The 20180-nt window shown below is 35.4% G+C and overlaps 1 protein-coding gene across 3 annotated transcripts in view; it reads left to right on the forward strand.

Annotated features, from left to right (window-relative positions):
• The window catches only part of MORC3 (MORC family CW-type zinc finger 3), a 38669-nt gene extending 19135 nt beyond the window's left edge, over nucleotides 1-19534 (forward strand). For all 3 annotated transcript variants that reach the window (XM_064475784.1, XM_064475793.1, XM_064475790.1), the window contains exons 10-17: nucleotides 3969-4073; nucleotides 5522-5644; nucleotides 5751-5825; nucleotides 6834-6879; nucleotides 8472-8635; nucleotides 11352-12237; nucleotides 13692-13849; nucleotides 16377-19534. In XM_064475784.1, coding sequence (XP_064331854.1) covers nucleotides 3969-4073; nucleotides 5522-5644; nucleotides 5751-5825; nucleotides 6834-6879; nucleotides 8472-8635; nucleotides 11352-12237; nucleotides 13692-13849; nucleotides 16377-16530 — 1711 coding nt within the window. In that variant the 3' untranslated portion in view covers nucleotides 16531-19534. The remainder of the gene's footprint in view (nucleotides 1-3968; nucleotides 4074-5521; nucleotides 5645-5750; nucleotides 5826-6833; nucleotides 6880-8471; nucleotides 8636-11351; nucleotides 12238-13691; nucleotides 13850-16376) is intronic.
• Nucleotides 19535-20180: the final 646 nt, after the last annotated feature.

A 20180-nucleotide genomic window follows, 5' to 3' on the forward strand; every position in this document is an offset into this window, starting at 1 on the left:
AGTTTTTATAATTTATTTTGGAAATACTTTCATAACTTTTTCTAAGCTGAATTTCTTTCTATTTTAAGGGAGCTTGCATAGAAAACACATTTAGTCATCTTCTTCCAACCTAGGGATTATATTCTACTCCATCACAAATAGAAGTACATTCTCTTCTGTCTTTATTGATGAAGTATTTCTGAGATTTGTAGAAAATAGAGGAAGTTTCTGCTTTTTTGGTAGCAACATTTTTTTGTGTGATATCCAGAAACTTTGATCTTAGATGGGAACTTGAAGATAATTTAATCCTATGTTCTTTAGACAGAAATACTCATATCTTTTAAGAGTGGTCAGAAACCATAAAATAAATATGATTATCAGTTTTACCTGTAAATTTAGGAAGGACAAACCGTTGTCCTTATGAGTACATATTGTGAAATAGAGTGCAAACTTCATATAAATATTTGTGGTAAAGACAAAGATAAATGCTATAGGCTCTTCAAGTAAAGAACAATTAAAGTGGAAGGAGGGAAATGATAAAGGTAAGAGCAAAATCAGCAAGTTAGGAAACACAATAGAGAAAAATCAATAAATATGTCATTCAGAGTACAGTCCTGAGACAGAAGCTACCCGTTATTTCAACAGAGTAAATACAAGGAATTGTTAACCAGGATAGTAGGAGGTGATTACTGAAAAAGGTAGAAGAGGACAGTAGATACCCAGAACTAGCAGACAGAAAAGAGCAGCTGTTACCTCTAGGTTGAAAAGAGTAGACAATAAAGGACCTGGGAGAGGGCCCCTGGTCCCCAAAGTCGGAAATTCAGCTCTCTTTGTAGAGGTCATGACCAGCGCAGGAACAGGCTACCTGTTGTGGCAAGAAACTTGCCAGGAGGCCTGTCCAGTTTGGGTCTGTAGATGGGGCCTGCCTTTGGCCAGGGAGTCGGCTGACTTGGGCTGGAGCTGTTCTGCAGAGGAGACCTGACTTTGCCCAAGGGTGTGAGTATGTTGGAACTAGTTTCTGTTGCTAGAGGTCCTGGGCTGCTGGAGCCAGCAGCAGACCATGGGAGGGAAAAGCGTGGACTGAGCACAGCTGGAGTTCCTCTGGGAGGCCATGGGCTCTGGCCAGATAAAAATGGAGTACCAGACCTGAAGGGCCTGTGTCGTGCTGCTCTCCCCTGGTAGGTTCCTTTCCCTGTTGACCCAGTGTAACTTTCCTCAGGCAAAGGATAAATTTTGACAGGATTAAGCTCCACTATCACAAAGAAGAGTGAATTTGAACCTGAAGACAGTAAATCAATAATTGACACAGTCGAAAAGCCCAAAGTTTGTTCTTTGATAAGATCAATGAAGTCTGTAAGCATCTGGGGAGACTAAGGAAAAAAAGGAGAAAAGCAGTAATCATATCAGTAATGAAAAGGAGGACATTACTACAGATCTACAGACAGAAAAACATCAAAGGGATAGCGTGAATATGTTTCTTTACCATTTAAGATATGGATAATATTTCTTTGAAATTGAATCACATTTTAAATTCATATTAAATTCAGACATTTAAGGAAGTGGTGGCACTAGTCTTACCCAGTCATTCAAGGTTTTAAGAGACCGTATAACTTCGGTAGTGAACTCATGAATGCATTACAAGAAAGAAAATTTATGTCAATGTCTCTCATGATCAAGATATAAAATCTTAATTGAATAGCAGATACCATCCAGTGACATGCAAAAAGGATAATATGTTAAAACTAAGTGGATTGTATTCCAGGGTGGCGTGAGTGGTTTTTAATATTCGGAAATCAATGTAATTCATCACACTGATGTTAAAGAAGAAAAATCTCATGGTTGTTTTCATAGGTACAGCAAAAACACTTGATAAACCACAATACCCATTTGTGATTTGGGGGAAAAAAAAGGAACTCTTTCAAAACCAATAGCAGAAGGACATGTTAGCAATTCAAAGTATTTACGAAAAAACACCAGTTCCTGATGGTGAATTGTTGATGGCTTTCCTCTTAAGAATGAGAATGAGAATGAGATAAGGATATTAGCTATTTAGTCACCATTGTTCTTAAGGAAATAACCAGTACAGATAAGCCCCCCCCAAAAAAGTTCTAAGGATTGGAAAGGAATAAATTGTTTTCTGTAGATGACAGTATCAAGTATATAGAAAGTCCAAAATAATCTGCAAAGTAATACAGATTCTAAGGTTGCTGGGTGAGAAGTATTCAGAAATCAGTTGTATTTCCGTTTACCAGCAGCAACAACAGAACAGAACATGAGATTTTTAAAAATTCGTACGTAATAACATCAAAAAAATCAAGTGCTTTGGAGTAAATAGAATATGCAAAGACCTCAATATACTGAAAACGATGCAACATTGTGGAGTAAAATTTCAAATCTAAATAAATAGGTATACTGAGTTCATGAGGAGTTGGTAAGCTGAATATTATAAAATGTCAGTTTTTCTCCTAAATAGCTAAATACAATTCCAGTTAAAAAAAAATTCCAGCAGGTGTGAATGGGTGTCACTATTAATAGGCTTATTTTAAACTTTATGTGCAAAGTAAGAAGACCAAAGATAGTTAAGACAATAATTAAAGAACAACAAATCTAGAGGATCTATGCTACTAAATATCAACACTTAAATAGCTGTAGTTATATATATATATGTATATGTATACCTGAATCACTTTGCTGTACACCTGAAACATTATAAATCAACTATATTTCAATTTAAAAAGCTATAGTGACTAATAAAGTGTGGTATTAATGAAAATATAGTCTAGAGAAACAGAATAGAGAAACCTAAATCTCCACTTTTTATACATATAGTCAGCTGATTTATGAAAGGTTTTATTATAGTGTAGTGGGAAAATGATCATCTTTCTAAAAATGCTGGGTCAGTTCCCTGTATAGATAAAGTGAACTTTTCAACGTCTACCTCTCACATGAAGCAAAAAATCCCAAATGGGTTTCAGACCTAAAAGAGAAAGGCAAAAATGAAGTGAAAACCAGAGTACTTTAGTTTGGTAAGATGTACAGCAGTGGGAGCTCCTGTACATTGTTGATGGGGGTGAAAATTGTTGATCATTTTTGAAAACCATGAGACTATTGAGTAAAGCTGAACATCAGTGTCCACCCCTGTGACCCTTCAGTTCCACTCCTGGGTATATTTTCCACAGGATGGGTGCAGTCTCATGGATTGAAGAACAGAGGTGATGAGGAAGAATTGAAAAAGTGATAGGAGAAGCATGTTTGGGAGGGAGAATGAAGTGTTCTTATTTGGATGTTTATGTGTTATAGTGATAATGGGGCTTCCTGGTGGGGAAAAATAGGGACAGTGAGTGGGGATAGATATGTCTAATATTAATCTGTCAGTACAAAATTTGAAGTCTTGATTTTTAAAAGCTGTATTTTAAATTTAAAATGTTACACTGTATCTTGTGTGTGCGCACAGTAGGTGCTTAACTCATTAACAAGTGCTTTCTTGGTTGTGGCCCTAGTCATATTTATCTCAATAGGTACTGTTGATTTGCCTTTTTTTTTTTTTTTAACTGACATTATTGTAGCAATGTGAAAGTCTTAATTGTGGGACAGAAGCTATTTTGAAGTACACTTTCTGGTAATGATGGTGTACTTTTATAAACCAAACAGCTGAGTTGTAATTTGTATTGAAGCTCATAAGTTGGTTGGTTGGAACCAGAAAGCCTGTGGTTCTCCTTGTAATAGATCTGCAACATTGTTTCTCAACAGAGAACCCAAACTATTAGTATTTGGTGTCTTGTTTCCTAGATGATCCTGGCTCTGTTATATGAACTTATAAAGGTCCTTATAGAAAATTGCCATTATTTTGAGTTTCTTAATTAACTGTACCTTTTGGCGCTCCCCGTTGTGTTCATGTGATCATTACTAGGTTATTTTTTCTCTGTGTTTGGTGAAGATTTTATTTTTATTATTTTTTTCCTTAAATTGATTTTATAATTTTTTTTAAGGCTTACAATAACAGCACTAGGAGATAAGCTCAATGATTACTGGAATGAAATGAAAGTGAAGAAAAATGCAGAATATCCTCTAAATTTGCCTGTTGAAGATATACAGTAAGTACATTTAAAAATAACTGACTGTAATGTCAAGATGTGATATTGGTGGTGATTGTACTGTGTAAACTTTTTTTAATGGAGGTACTGGGGATTGAACCCAGGACCTTGTGCATGCTAAGCATGCACTCTACCACTGATCTATACCACTTCTTGCGTAGGGTGCGTAAACTTTTTAATCTAACCCATAGAAATAAATCCTACGGCTCGAATCAGCACACTGTAAAATGAACGAATGAATATATACATTTACACATATACACAAAAGTCATGAAACAGCATTTACCCATATTTGAAAAAAATGCTGGTCTTTACCCATTAAACTGATTTCATGATCCACTGATGGGTTGCATCTTATAGTTTGAAAATTCTGGAGATAGGATCAAGAGTCTAAAGCCAGATTTAAGTTTAAATTCTAGTTCTGCTGCTTAAGTGGCTGTGTGACATTGAACATGTTACTTGACCTCTTGTAAGCTTCCATTTTATCATTTGTAAAATGGAAACAGTAATAGCACTTACCTCCTCAACTTGTAAGAATTAAAGATAAGCACTCAGTAAAGTATATAGTATGTAGTAACAGTCCTCTGAAATGATAACAACTCAGGGTGCCTATGGAAAGATGTCCAAGATATGTAATGAAAAACAAAAAGGATGCAACTCAGTGTATTAATTTCCTGTTTTTTTTTAAAGTGTCCATATACACATGCATAATTCTATAAGCATAGAAAAAGCCTGCCAGGATTAAAAAAAGTAACAGTAGTAACCTCCTGAAACAAGGAGTTTATGTTTACTTTACAAATTTCTGGATTGTTTGTTTTTTTTTTAATAAAATGTGTAAATGCATTTTTTTTAAACTAGAGTTAAAATTATTGGTATTAAGATGAAGTCGTTAAATGAGTCTACATAAATTCTTTTCAGGATCATTGTAATTTTCAAATGATAAACATATGAAAGCCTTTTATAAACTAAAAGAATGTACAAATTTGGGTTATTCAGAGAGATGCTATCATAGAGTTAAAATGTCATGCAATTATAAAAATTGCTTAAATTGTAATACAACTTGCCTATTTTCTGTACTTGACTAGTTTATTGTGTTAATAAATGTATTAGATTTGACACTGCAGGTGCTAACTGAATATAAATTTCAGAGCAAGGCGTTTGTATTATTTTCTTAGGTTTGAGTTTTTATTATGAAACAAATTTAACAGTATGCTATTAAACAAGATATTTAAGTATCTTTGTTTAAATTGGTCTGTCACCTTTAACCTTCGAAGGTAACCAGAATTGTTTTTAAAAACTTAACTTACTGACCAACATAAATAGTTATGTCACGGAATTTTCAGGGACAGAGTTAAATAAAAGGGGCACTTTGTGGTAGAAATGATATGGAAGGTCTAATGAAGTACTTAGATCCTATTTCCATGCTAATATTTGTTATTTTGTTACAGGAAACGTCCTGATCAGACATGGGTTCAATGTGATTCCTGTCTAAAGTGGCGAAAATTACCAGATGGGATAGATCAACTTCCAGAAAAATGGTATTGCTCCAATAACCCTGACCCACAGTTCAGGTACCATATAGTTGGTAGTACCCTTTTGGGAAAGGCAGAAAGTACTATTCAGGATGTATGAATAGGCGCTGGTGACGTGTTATTCCCATGTGATTTTTCTGATTAGAAGTTGTGATGTTCCAGAAGAACCTGAAGATGAAGATTTGGTGCATCCCACTTATGAGAAAACCTACAAAAAGAAGTGAGTGTTGTATTAATGTATGGTGGGAGAATAATACCCAAACTTCAGCAGTGATGTGTATGCAGCATTAGTTGATGCTTCTCCAAAATAAACTTAGTACAGCCAAAAAAGGTTATGACCCCTCCAAAAAAAGATTATGATGTGGAGTGCATCACATTGAGTGCTTTTTAAGTTTATACTGTGGAAACCTGCTGTTTTTTCACCTGCTCTTTATTGCTGTCCTATCTGCAAGAAAGATATTTTGCATATCCAGTATAATATTTGTCTTTGAACTGCACACAGATGAATCATAAGTGAATACAGCCCTTTATGAGCTTATAGTCTAACAGGGAAAATGAGACGTGTATTACCAATTAGAAGTTGATGACTACCATAAAAGGCACCGTCCAGTCCTGTTAGGAAGCCTGTAAGGAGAAATTATTTCTGGCTGGGGATGGAAAAATGGATAAGGAAAATTTATGAAGGACATTTGGTAATAGGCCTTGAAGGGTGGGTAGGATTGGGTAGGAAACAATGATTTGTTCAGCTTAATTAAAGTAAATATGTGATGTGCATAATGGAAGATAGAGGTGAGAGAGAGAAAGCTGGGTAATGATAGTGAACCATGGTGAACATTAAGCCAGCATACTGCACACGGAAGGCTGAGTTCACAAAAACCATCCTCCATATGGTTTTGATTTACAGTGCACTGTTTTTGAAGATAAATCCAGTAGCAGGATTAGAAGTAAAGAAACCAGTTAGAAAGTGTGATACCCTTCTTCAAAGTCTGAGAATAATGCTGGTGGGTATGGAGAGTTTGAGGCAGACATCAGGGTGTAACTGAGATGAGATGGGAATTAGTCCCCTGCCTAGGGCTTACCACTGATTATAATGAAATTGAAGCAGAGGTCAGTTAACATTATCTGAGTGACTTAGTTGTGAAATGGCAAGTATGTCCTTGGAAAACAATTAAAAATAATAATGCAATAAATTTAAATATGTTTCTTTTTTCTTTCCTTTTTTTTTAAGAGACAAAGAAAAATTCAGGATCAGGCAACTTGAAACAATTCCTCGGGTAATTAAGCCTTCCACTTTATAGCTGTGTCTTATCTTGGGTTGTAATTAATTTAACAAATACTCAATGTTAAGCTTGGGAGTTAACATAACGAATTGAAGCAATCTCGTTCATTCAGTTCACATTCTGTCTCTCTTTTTTTTTTAATTTTAGTATAGTTGATTTACAATATTGTGTTAGTTTCTGGTATATAGCAGTGATTGAGTTTTTTATATATGTGTGTGTGTGTGTGTGTGTGTATATATTCTTTTTCATTATGGGTTATTACAAGATATTGAATATAGTGCCCTGTTTGCATATCCCATATAATATTTGTCTTTGAACTGCACACAGATGAATCGTAAGTGAATACTGCCCTTTATGAGCTTATAGTCTAACAGGGAAAATGAGACATGTGTATTACCAATTACCTGGATATACCATAGGACCTATCAGCAGGATAATATCTGCTAATCCCAAACTCCTAATTTACCCTTCTCCACCTTTCTCCTTTGACAACCATAAATTTGTTTTCTATATTTGTGAGTGTTTCTATTTTGTAAATTCATTTGTGTCATATTTTAGATTCCACATATAAGTGATATCATGATATTTATCTTTGTCTGACTTCCTTATTATGATAATCTCTGGTTCCATCCATGTTGCTGCAGAAGGCATTATTTGATTCTTTTTTATGGCTGAGTAATATTCCATTTGTGTGTGTGTGTGTGTGTGTGTGTGTGTGTGTGTGTACGTGTGTACGTGTGTACGTGTGTACGTGTGTACATACACATACACCACTTCTGTAGGTTGCCTTTTCATTTAGTTTATGATTTCCTTTGCTGTGCAAAAGCTTTTAAGTTTAATTAGGTCCCATTTGTTCATTTTATATCTCTGTTGCTTATCTATATTATACATAGTAGTTTATGTCTTAATCCCATACCCCTATCTTTCTTAATGCTTAATGCTTTCGGAGTGTATGAGTAGGTAGTTGTACTTCTTGTGTAAGTTTTGGTCTGCTGCAGATGGGTATGTGTGCTTGTAATTACACTGAAGTGTTTTCTTGTATAAAGACTGAGGGTTTGAGGATGAGAACAGAACTGGGAGAAAAGAATAGTGGGCTCACTTTGGTTTTTAAAGGCAGTATCTTTATTTATTTTCAATTTCTTTCCATTAGAAAAATAAGTTTTTATTATATCTCTATAAGCTTTTTTTTTTTTTTAATGGAGGTATTGGATTTTGAACTCAGGACCTCTTGCATGCTAAGCATGTGCTCTGCCACTGAGCTGCTACCCTCCCCATCTCTATAAGTTCTATATATAGTCCAGGGTCAGCAAATCTTTCTATAAAAGGCCAAGTAGTAAATATTTTAGGCTTTGTGGACCACATACAGTCTCTGTGGAATATTTTCTTTCTTTGTTTTCTTCATGCCTTTGAAAATTCTTAGCTCATTTGCAGACTGGATTTGGTTCAGGTGACAATGACTTTATGTGCTTAGGGTGATTCTCAGTGCCTTCTGGGATAAGGGGATATGAGAAATAGTATCTTGTGTTTTAGACATGGCACATTTAAAAAAATTCCTTTAAGAACATTTTTCTTTTTCCCTTCAACAGATTCCTGCTGAACTATTATTTCCAACAAATCCTGTGTCAAGTCAAAGCTTTTCTCCTGTTAAGGAAAGTATTCCAAGAGGACACCTTTCAGAAGCAGCAAATACTTATGCAACAAGACTTATAAATCATCGAGGTTCACCCCAGTCTGAACCTGAGAATAACAGGTATGGGGAATGAGTATTAAACACAGCCTTTACGTGACACTTCTATGGCAGTAATGTACTTCTAAGTAAGTGTAGTTTATATGCATATAAAAGATCTTAAGGGCACATTACTTTGCTTTTATTGTCTAAACTTACCTCCGCTTCACTTATGCCACCTATTTAAATCAATTAAAATAGTATTAGTTGTATTCATTGTGGAAGTTATCAACTCTTTGAAATTCTGTATAGTATGAAAATTCCTACTTTTAAAATTAGCATTATCTGAGTAAAGAAAAACATGAAGTGGTTAAGAATACGATATTGTAACGTCAGATGTGACCCATAAGTTCTTAGTCTAGCCAGTGCCATGCTGTGTACTTTGGGTAAGTGGATGGAGAAGGAAGAGAGATGTATAAGTGGTGTGAGTTGAATGGTTAGCTCTCTTGACTGGAATGGCCAGGGAAGGCTTTATGATGAGGTGGTACTTAAGGTGGTTCCTGAAATTCTAAGAGCAGTACTCTGCCCAGGTGGCCCCTTCAAAGGGATTAGAATGAACACAGGTGAAGAAGAAAGAGCATGATGCCAATAAACTAGTACATCAGACTGACTACATCTGATAGTTGTTGAAAGAGAAACATTGATACAAGATTCTCTGAAATAGTGGGGTCAGATGTTCTGAGAGGTTTTATAGCCTTCATCAGATTCTCAAAAGAACTTTTGAAGATTCAGAAAAGATTAGAATAACTGCTCATATATATAGTAAATGTATTGTGTACCTATGTATCAAGGAAAGCATGTTTTTAAATAGTTTGCTCTTTGTAGCCTGCATTTTGAGGATTTGTTTTCTGGTGCATTGCTGTTTAACTGAGAACATATGTGAATTTTTTTTTAACTCGTCCTCATAATACACTTGGCTTTTCTTTATAAAGATGATTCCAGACAAAGTAAGAGAATCTCTAGCGTTTATAGACAAGATAATGGAACTTATTTTTAAAATGGAAGAAGAAAATAGAGGGAAATTATTCATTAATTTTTAAAGCCAGCATTCTCAAGTTCATAGAGCTTAAGTCTCTGGAAAGGTGGTACCTAAAATAAGTCTTAAGAGAGACAAATAGGAATTAGCCTGGTAAGAAAAATAAAAGGGCAACTTCTAATTAAATGCTTAACTCCATAGATCCCTAGGCAGTCTCAGAATTTGGTTGGATACTTCTGACGGTAGAAAATAGAGGTGACCACAGGGGCTTGTATGAACATTTAAGGAAGAGTAGTTCCCTAGACCTCTTTCTTATCTGCAAAGTCCGGCAATGCTGCTTCTCTTTCTCTGACAGAAGGTAGGAAATTTACTTTCTGGAGCAATTTTTGCTGCTGAAGATGTGAGTGAGCCACTGTTTTGGAAACAGAAGGAGTAAGGGATGAATAACTGAATGATGAGAAATCCTCTCCCTTCATTCCCTCATTGGGCTCCCCAGAGGCTCCCCAGAGAAAAGCCCTAAACAATGATGACAGCTTGAGCACCCTTGGAATCACACGCTCAGACCTCACTGCTTCCAGTCTGAAATATAAATATAGCCAAGGATCCCCAGATGTACAAAAGTGAAACAAAGGGAGTAGATGGAACCATGTGAAATTTATTGGGAGGTGGGTAGATACTGAACAAATAAATCTCTTAGAAGGAAAAGATACATAGTTGAAAGAAATACATAAGGGGCCAACATCTGAATAAGGAGATTTCAGAATGGGAATCAGAGAACAAAGGGGAGGAAATAATATAAGAAAGATTTAGTTTATGCTAAATACCCAGCATAATGTCTGGAAAAAGATAAGAAATATCATCATGAAATTTTAGAGCACCTGAGAAGAGAGGTTTTTTTCCTTCCAGAAAGGAAAAACCCAGGCTACATGCAAGAGATCAGGAATCGGAGTGGGAAGAACAGTGAATGACAGATGACAATGGAATGATGCTTTTAAAGTTTTGAGAAAGTGATTTCTAACCTAGAAGTCTATATAAAAATCAAGCCAGCAATGAACTTGAGAGATGAATAAAGATATTTTCATCATGGAAAATTTCACATTTTTTATGTTGTGTGTACCCTTTCTCAAGATTTTATTGGAGATTATTCCCTCTCCATATAAGAAAGGGGAAACTCTTGAGAAATAAGGTCTAACACATAAAGTCCAAATAACAAGCCCTCTGAGTGGGGCAAAAAGTAATTAATTGGTGATAAATTCACGGAAAAATTAAGCAGATGAAGAAAGTGAGGCAATTTTTAATACAGGGGAAATTGTTTTACATGAAAGGATAGGGCATGCAGGTTTACTTTGTGGCTCACCTTGGATCACTGAATGTTGATTAAGAAAATACTGTGGAGGGCAAACTGGAATGGCGGTGCCACTCACTGAGCTCTGGGATTCAAAGAGCAGCCTGGGATGGGTGGTAGCATTCTGTTTGCACATGTGTACACTGAAATGCCGGAGGACATCAAATGAAGAGATGTTTGGCAGTATATGGATCTGATACTTAAGAGGTCTCAATAGTCTGTTTCTTCATCTGTAAAAGGAGAAAATACTGTCTACTTCATTAAGTCGTTGGGCAGTACTATGAGATACATCATTTAAAAAAAAAATGAACATGGGCATTTCTTAGAATTTCAAGATAGTTAGATTACTTCAAGGTCATCTATTTTTGTCCATGTCTACATTTTATAATCTTACATTTTATACTTAAAATATTTTCTAGCCTGAAACGGAGACTTTCTACTCGTTCATCAACTTTGAATGCAAAGAATCGAAGATTGAGTAATCAAGCATTTGAAAATTACAAAGATGACGATGATGATGAAGATGTCATCATCTTAGAAGAAAACAGCACTCCCAAGCCTGCAGTGGATGATGATATTGAAGTGAAATTGCAGCAGAGTCACCTGGAGCAAAGTGGAGTTCAGATCGAGCCTGTGGGTGACAGTGAAGCTTGTGGCCAGACTGGTTCAACAGGCACTTCAGCATCCAGGTGCGATCAGGGAACTACTGCAGCCACCCAGACTGAAGTACCAAGTTTAGTGGTTAAAAAGGAAGAAGCGGTCGAAGATGAGATAGATGTAAGAAATGACACGACTCTACTGCCGCCTTGTGTGGGGGCTGAAGGAAAGACACATGAAACCCAGGAAACATTTGATAAATCTGCTGGTGATGCTGGTTGCCAGTTAAGTGAACTGAGAAATGAGCTGCTTCTTGTCACCCAAGAGAAAGAAAATTATAAAAGACAGTGTCATATGTTTACTGACCAAATCAAAGTGTTACAGCAGAGGCTGCTGGAAATGAACGACAGATACGTGAAGAAGGAAACTTGCCATCAGTCTACTGAAACTGATGCTGTATTTTTACTTGCAAGTATTAATGGCAAGTCTGAAAGTCCAGACCATATTGTATCCCAGTATCGGCAAGCTTTGGAAGAAATAGAAAGGCTGAAAAAACAGTGTAGTGCTTTGCAACAAGTAAAGGCTGAATGCAGTCAGTGTTCCAATAGTGAGAATAAAAGTGAGATGGACGAAATGGTTGTGCAGTTGGATGATGTATTTAGACAGCTGGACAAATGCAGTATTGAGAGGGACCAGTATAAAAGTGAGGTGAGTTATATCACTCAGCATAATGGGAGTCATGAGGATCCAGGGGTATCTAAATCTTAACTGCTATTGGCTAGATTAGAATAAATCACTTAATATTTCTGTTTATCGACTATCTGCTACTCCACTGGTTCTCACCTGGAAATGGTCCTCCCTGGGGGCATATGGAAATGTGTAGGACGGTTTTGGAGATGGACATTGCTGGAATTTAATGGATGGGGACCAGGTCTGGTAAATGTCCTGTAGTGTATAGGACATTGCTGTGCAGTGAGGGACCATCTTTCTCATTCCCACTTAGATGCTTACTTACTAATACCATGGGAGTTCTGTGCCTGTTATTAATAAGTCTTAAAATAACCATCTGAGGTGGATGGTGATACTTCATTTTACAGATGTATCCTGTATTGGTTATGATCAGGTTCCTTTGCAGGTGACATAAAACCTCAAATAATGATAGCAGCTGCACAGCCATCAGAGACACAGGCTCCTACTTTGTTGCTTTGCTTCTCCACCTGCAGTTGTGATCTGAGATGGCCCTTGGGGCCCAGCCAGCATATAGCTACATTCCAGGTCGCAGGAAAGAGGAAGGTGCGATTCCTAAAAGGTGCTTACATGCCATCTGTCAAAACTTAGTCACCTGGCCAGTGGATAACTTGGAAATATAGTCTTTTTTATTATTATTATTTTTTATTTTAGGGGGTAGGTAATTAGTTTTTTGTTTATTTATTTTAATGGAGGTACTGGGGATTGAACCCAGGACCTTGTGCATGCTAAGCATGCACTCTACCACTTGAGCTATATCCTCCCCCTGGAAATGTAGTCTTTATTCAGGTGTTCTTTTACTGAGGAAGAAAGGAACCCCCAATTCAAATTTGGGTAGCTCCTTTTAAAAAACATTTTATGTATTATATTTACATGGTGTTCGAAAGGAGAGTTTTTCTGCTAAAAAGAGTTTGGAAACGACCGTATAGTACTGTATTTCCCCTTCTTCCTGGCAGTGATACCAACATATCTGCTCATTTAAACATTTCTCCTGATGTGTTGGCTTAGCTAGATGACAAAATACATAAAAATCAATACAAGCTTTCTGTTTTAACTTTTTTGCTGTTTTAGCTTTAGCTAATGAGTGTGCAAGAAATGAAAGTCATTATGATATCAACATAATTTTTATCTTGTTTTTTTTGGTTTTTAGGTCCCACTTGTTTTAGTCATGCTTTAATATTTTTTTTATTCTTTTAATGTGGAAAGACAGAGGTGAAACTGAACAAGTGAATCTTTATAGAAAGCTATTGCTTTTTTTGTGGTGTGTTTTTTGGGTTTTTTTTTTTAATCTGATTTTTTTGATGGTAATTTTCACCAAGCAAGATTTTCTACATTTCTTAGCTTACATCTGCACTTTGACAATAGTATTTTAAAATTTTACGGTTATAAAATTAATTAAATAATTTTTTTGTCAGGTTGAATTATTGGAACTGGAAAAATCACAAATCCGTTCACAGTGTGAAGAGCTGAAAAATGAAATCGAACAATTAAAATCTACAAGTCAACAGATGGGAGCAGATGTTTCAACTTCAAGTAACATTGAGGAGTCTGTAAATTATACTGATGGGGAAAGGTAATATTAAATGAGGCATTTCTCTAGGTCTACAGTTCTGGTTAGCATGATAACTTAGTTGCTAGCACACATCAAACAGATTGTTCTTTCAAAGGAAGTTACTGACTGAAATTCCTTTCTATCTGCTAGAAGGTTGCTGCCCTATTCGAATGAATTTTTGCTCAAATAAACTCAAAAATAAAAAAAAGTTAACTGCTGTGGTCCCAACATTATGATAGACAGTTACAAAAGAAGTGCATGTCATCATCTGTCCCTTCAAGGAACTAACAATTTAGGCTCAACTTAAGTGGAATAGGAATGTCAAAGGAATAAAGCTCTTGACTGGTCAGAGTGATTTGGAATGCTTGGGGAAAAGTGAAAATTGAACCAGATACTGAAGAACGGGTTGAATTAGGCAGTGACTAGAAGACAGTGGACTGTTTCATGAAACTTACTTTTTCACCGTGATTTCCTTTACTTCTGTACTTGGCACCATTTCATTATGGTTTGCTAGCTCATTTTACTACATGCCCTCCTCAATTTTAACTTTTAGGAGATCACAGAATTACATGGTACAGGGGATTAATTAGGAAGAAGTTCTGTGAAAATAAGAAAACAGTAAATGAATGATAACCTTCTCTGAATAAGATTTCAAATGGGCTTGGGGTTCTGACAGTGTTGGTGGTCTGTTGATAACTTACTATTCAGAAATTGTCATTAAGGGCTAAAATTGTGCAATTCTTCCTGCTAATATAAGACTTCATACCTAAAAGGTACTCTTGTTGAGAAATAATCTCCTACTATCCTCACTTGACATTAGATATATTATTACTTGGTTTTTTAGCTTAAGTTTTTTGAAGGATTTCGTTAAATCTGTTCATGGAAATAGAAAGGATAGAATAGTACCTATCAGCACGGAAGGCAGGGGGTCAGAAAAAAATCCTAACTGGTGTTTCTGAAAATGGGAACCACAAGCATCTGTGGTGCTTATAAAAATGCAGATCCTTGGGCCCTGGAGTAGTTTATTAAATTGGAAACTTTCAAACAATCAACTAGATGATTCACTTGTACACTAAACTTTGAGTAACTCACGAGCTTTTAGACCTGTGCTTTTTCCGAAACAGTATAGCCACATTTGGCTGCTGACACTTGAAATTTAGCTAGTCTGAATTGAGATGTGCTTTAAGTGTAAAATACATGCTGAATTTTGATACCCTGGTATTTAAAAAAATAAAATAAAATACCTCAGTATTTTGATTATATGATGAAATGATAGTATTTTAGCTACATTGGGTTAAATAAAATATGTAACAACATTTATTGTTTCATCTTAGTTTTTAATGTGGCTATTCAAACATTTTAAATAGCATATGGAACTCAGTATTTCTCTCAGTGCTGTTCTATACACTAACATAGGGATCTGTGACGTGTCCCGCAGACAAGAGGAATTAGCCAGGACAGTCAGTAGACTATGAAAGGATCATACTGATCTTTTTGTCTACTTGTCATATAGAAATGGGCCTCTGATCGAAGATGAGTGGGAAAGCTTGGACAAGAAAACCACTGGTATGGGAATGATGTAAAATTTTATCAAAGACCCAGTGGAATCTTAAGCTCACAAAACATGCTTAAAATAACATTTTTGTGCCTTGTCAACCCAAAGATGAGCATCTTGCCCCATCAGAGATTTCCACCCTGGAAAGATCAGTATCTAAAATAAAATGGACTTACATTTTGAAGGGGGCAGAATAAGAGCATACGTTAACATTCTCTTGATCCACGTGTTTCACTCAGCTTCGAAGCAAAGGCTGCTGTGTGGCTGTAGGTATTTAAAGTCTAGAATGTTGATACTCACATACATGTATGTGCACCAGGAAGGAATGATAATCTAATCCAGGATTTCCCAATGTTTATAATAAATGCATAGTAAAATGGATAGTCAGTGAACTTTAGCATATGATAGGTTCAAAGAAATCCTGCATTTTAAAATAAAGTCCTGTTTAACATTATTTAACCCAAAGTTTTATAAGTTTATTTGACCACAGAACCATTTCTTTTTCCTTTTATACAACTATGGATATCTCACAGTACATGTTTTAGTGAATAATTCAGTTTACTTTCCTCAAAAGGAAGCTGAAATTCAAAGAGATGCATTCTTGTTCAATGTTCTCACTTAGTATAATATCACCATTGTTTTCCAGGTAATAACAAAATTTCCAGTTGTAAATAATGTATTGTAATAAATGTATTTTACCAGTCCACATTTTCTCCAGTCTCATATTAAAATTGTACTAGTTGGAACCAAATAGAGTGATTAGTTTTATGAAACACTCTATTTACCAACTGATAAATTCTTAATTATTAGATTAAATTATGAATTAAGTTAAATGAATTATTCTGTTCTCTAGAGAAGTTTTGCTTTTCCTTTAGTTGTATATCATTCTACAGAGATTCAATTTTAATGTTTTTCTTAAATATTAAGCCCTACATGACTATTAAACTGTTATTTATAATGTTCATCTAATAGGTGTAATATTTGTATTTGCAGCCTCAAACTTCGATCTCTTCGAGTTAACGTAGGACAGCTGCTGGCCATGATTGTACCTGATCTCGATCTTCAGCAAGTGAATTATGATGTTGATGTAGTTGATGAGATTTTAGGACAAGTTGTCGAACAAATGAGTGAAATCAGTAGTACTTAAAAGTATATTCTATGTGAGATAATAAAAATACCTGCTCAGCCCTTCTGGTTGTACAGCTTTCAGAGTGTGAACAACTTTGTTACAGATATGATAGGTAAACAGACTGAAGAACCACGATCTTTTCTGTATTCTATGCATTCAAGTGTGGACACAAGTATTGTGGACACATTATCCCACTTTTGAAATGCCCATGAATCATTGGTATTGAGCAGCTACTTAGCCAATTCATGATTTTGCTTTGAAATGTAAATATTTGTAATTAAGTCTGCATATTTTTTTATTACCCTGGAGGACTCAAGTGTTTTTCACCATAGGTTTTCAGGTTGCCCCTAACCTTTGTGCAGTTTTCTGGTTCCCCAAAGTGTATTTTTCTCTGAATTGAGGGCTGTGCCATAACACAAATGGAAATGTTCCCTTTGATTTTCTTACAGAGAAGTTTAAAACAGGGTTTTTAAAAATGGACTAACAGTCCTGATAAGTTGCAAGTGAATTGAGCATTAATGCTGCTTTTCTATAAATTCTTACCTCCTGAAATAAGGTAAGTAGAAACTCTATCCATTTTGCTAGGATTTTTTTGTGCTGAGATTGCCAATCATGGTTAAATAAAAGTGTTTTACAGAAAGAAGAAATGATCTTTAGTATAAAAAAAAGTATCAAAAGTATTTTATGTCCCGCCACATTTACTTTGAAGCCCATTTTTGGCTTAGTCCGCATGGAGTGGGCACAATAATTGTTTAACATTTCTTTTTGTGAAATTTCCTGTACAGCCTTTTGTAGGATTACTACAGGTTAATGTGAGTTGAGGAAGACAGTCTTTCTCCAACAGTACTGCAGATCTTTATATTATATTACAGACCTAAGTGTTTTATATCCAGGAGTTAAGCAACAAACTTCCTAGGATCATAGTATTACATGCCATAAAAATTATGCTTTATTGGTCCCATGTTTTGTGCAATTTGAAAGAGATGACTTTATTAAGTATAATTATGTATATATATATAATTAAGAATCATATTTTCCACAACTAAAATGTGCATTATTTTTTCAAAGTTTTATCATTGCTATTTATTTTTACTTTTGTTTCTGAACATTCAATATATGTTCTTTTTGTATGCTTAATTACATGTGTCATGTACAATATTAAATTTCTACTGTACATTAATTTCTTAAATAAGCAAATAAATGAAGATTGTTTTTATTTGCTTGATAAAGTAATTGAAAGTGTATTTTTGGTATGAAGCTGGTTTTCTGTCACAATTGTATCTGCTCAAATTTTAAAATATCTTGTAATAAAATAAATATATATATGATGGCTAACTCTTCAGATACTACTTTAAAGGAATTCTACATTCAAGATACATTTTGAAAGTTAAAATTGTATCTGTTAGGACCTTCAAGTTGAGCTCATTCTACTATATTAATTAGAAGTTATAGTTAGAAGACTAATGCTATTTGTTTCCATTAAGACTACAACTGAGCTCACCTTGAGAGTGTGTGTGTACATTTTACGCTCAAAAAGAAACTTTTTCTTAACCTAAAGAAACCTTGCCTAAATGATAACTGTGTATAGCATGTCTAAGTTGTGAATATTTATGTAGCAGTTATTTCTGGAATTTGCTATTTTCTCCTTCCTTTTGGTCAGCTATATTCTTGTAAAAATGCAGATTTTATATGGCTGTTAACTGGCTTAATGGAAAAGTTAATCATAGAATTTGTAAGAGAAACTTGCTTGCTAAAATGATTCTTTGGAAATACCTATTACTCACTCTTTAAGAAAATATTGCCAAGATACGATTCTTTGAAAATGTGGCTAACAAGGAGTTTAGCAGAAGAGTAACATGGGCTTTCATGGCATATGTAATTTTAAGGTAGAGATACCTTTTTTATTAAGTTAAATTTGTTAAAAGGCTAGTGTGGGAGGACAGTGTTGCTTAAACTCATTACTACTTTAAAACAAAAACAGTATGAGAATGTAAACCAGAACAGTCCACAGTCCCTCCAAACAGGACCTGCTTTAGTCAGCTAAGGCTACAAAATCAGTAAAACCTGTGTTCACATAGCAGGAACGATGTGGCATATCCATGTGTCCTTTATTTGGGCCTCAGATTCCTGATGTGGGTGGGTACTGCTGGTGACTCTGCCCACGATCTCAGACACTTGATTCTTACTGTCACACAGCCCATTAGGTCATTGTTTGTCCTGGAGGAATAATTAAAGTGATGGGTACCGGTGGTTCTCGCCACTGCCTACATTTTAGAATCACCTGGGGAGTTTTTAGGAACCCCAATGTAAGGATGCAACCCATACTAATTAAGAGTCTTTGGGGCTGGACCAAAGAATCAGGTGTTTTGTTTTGTTAAAGGCCTTCCAGTGCAGCACCATTGCTTAAAGCCATTGATCTATACCCTCCAGTGTTGAATATTTACAAGTGTTGAACTCAAGTGGGTCTTGAAACAAACTCAGGATCTGCATGGCCACTTTCTCACTGGGGAAAGCAAGGATGGGGAGAGGGAAGCGGAGCTGGTGCCCAAGTTAGAAATGTAAGTGCAGCAGAATCATAAGAAGTGAAAAGACTTCCCCACTGCCTCCCTAAAGGTAACCACTGTTATTTTTCGATGTCCTTCCAGAAAATATTAGCTGCATACACATACACATTCATATATATGCATTCAGTTTATATTAAATTTTATATCTTTATACTTGATTATATATTTGTATCAAATTTACACAAGTATTACACCATATAATTGGTAATTCCATATTACTCTTTTGAACAGCTTTAGTACTGATACGAGTATGCTCCCAACGCTCATTTATTTCTCATCTTTTGATATTACAAAAAATGCTGCTGTGAAAATTAATACATATCACAGGCTTTTTCAAGTATACCCAGAGTGTAAATTCCTTGTAGTGAATATTGGTAGGTCAAAGAGTGTATGCTATATTAATTTTAATAAATGTTGCCATCCAAAAAGGTTGTATTTATACTCCTATGAAAAACAAATGTTTGAGCGTGTTTTTTTCTGTCCGTCAAACTTGCTAGTCTGATATGTGAAAAAATGGGAGCTTGCACTTCGTCTCAGGTTGAACATATTTTCATATGTTTTATTGGTCATTTTAATTCCTTTTTTCTGTGTACCAAATCATCTCTGTCTATTCTCTTCTGTTGGGTTTTTTGTCTTACTGCTTTAAAGAAGCCAAATGCCCGTTAATGTGGCCACAAACTGCCCAGACAACTCCTAGCTTTCGGAAAATCCACAGGAGGTGAAATTGTACTTTGCACAGTGTCACATAAACAGACTCATTGGATTGGAGTCAGAGACCTGCCGGATTCATGCCTTTATACACAGCTGGCCCTTGAACAATTCAGGGGTTATGGGTGCTGACTCCCATGCAGTCAAAAATCATGTATAATATGACTTTCCCCAAATTACTAATAATCAACTGTTGAGCACAAGCCTTACCAATAAACAGTTAACATTTTGTATGTCATATATGTATCATATACTATATTTTTTACAATAAAACAAGCTAGAGAAAAAAGTTAAAATCATCAGGAAAATATGTTTACTGTACTGCCGAAGTTTGTCATCTGTTAAGAAGATGGACTCTCACCTTCCTTTGTGGTGGCCTAGTGTAATCCATACAGT

Source organism: Camelus dromedarius, chromosome 2 (genome assembly GCF_036321535.1).
Source record: "Camelus dromedarius isolate mCamDro1 chromosome 2, mCamDro1.pat, whole genome shotgun sequence".
NCBI classification, from domain to species: Eukaryota; Metazoa; Chordata; class Mammalia; order Artiodactyla; family Camelidae; genus Camelus; species Camelus dromedarius.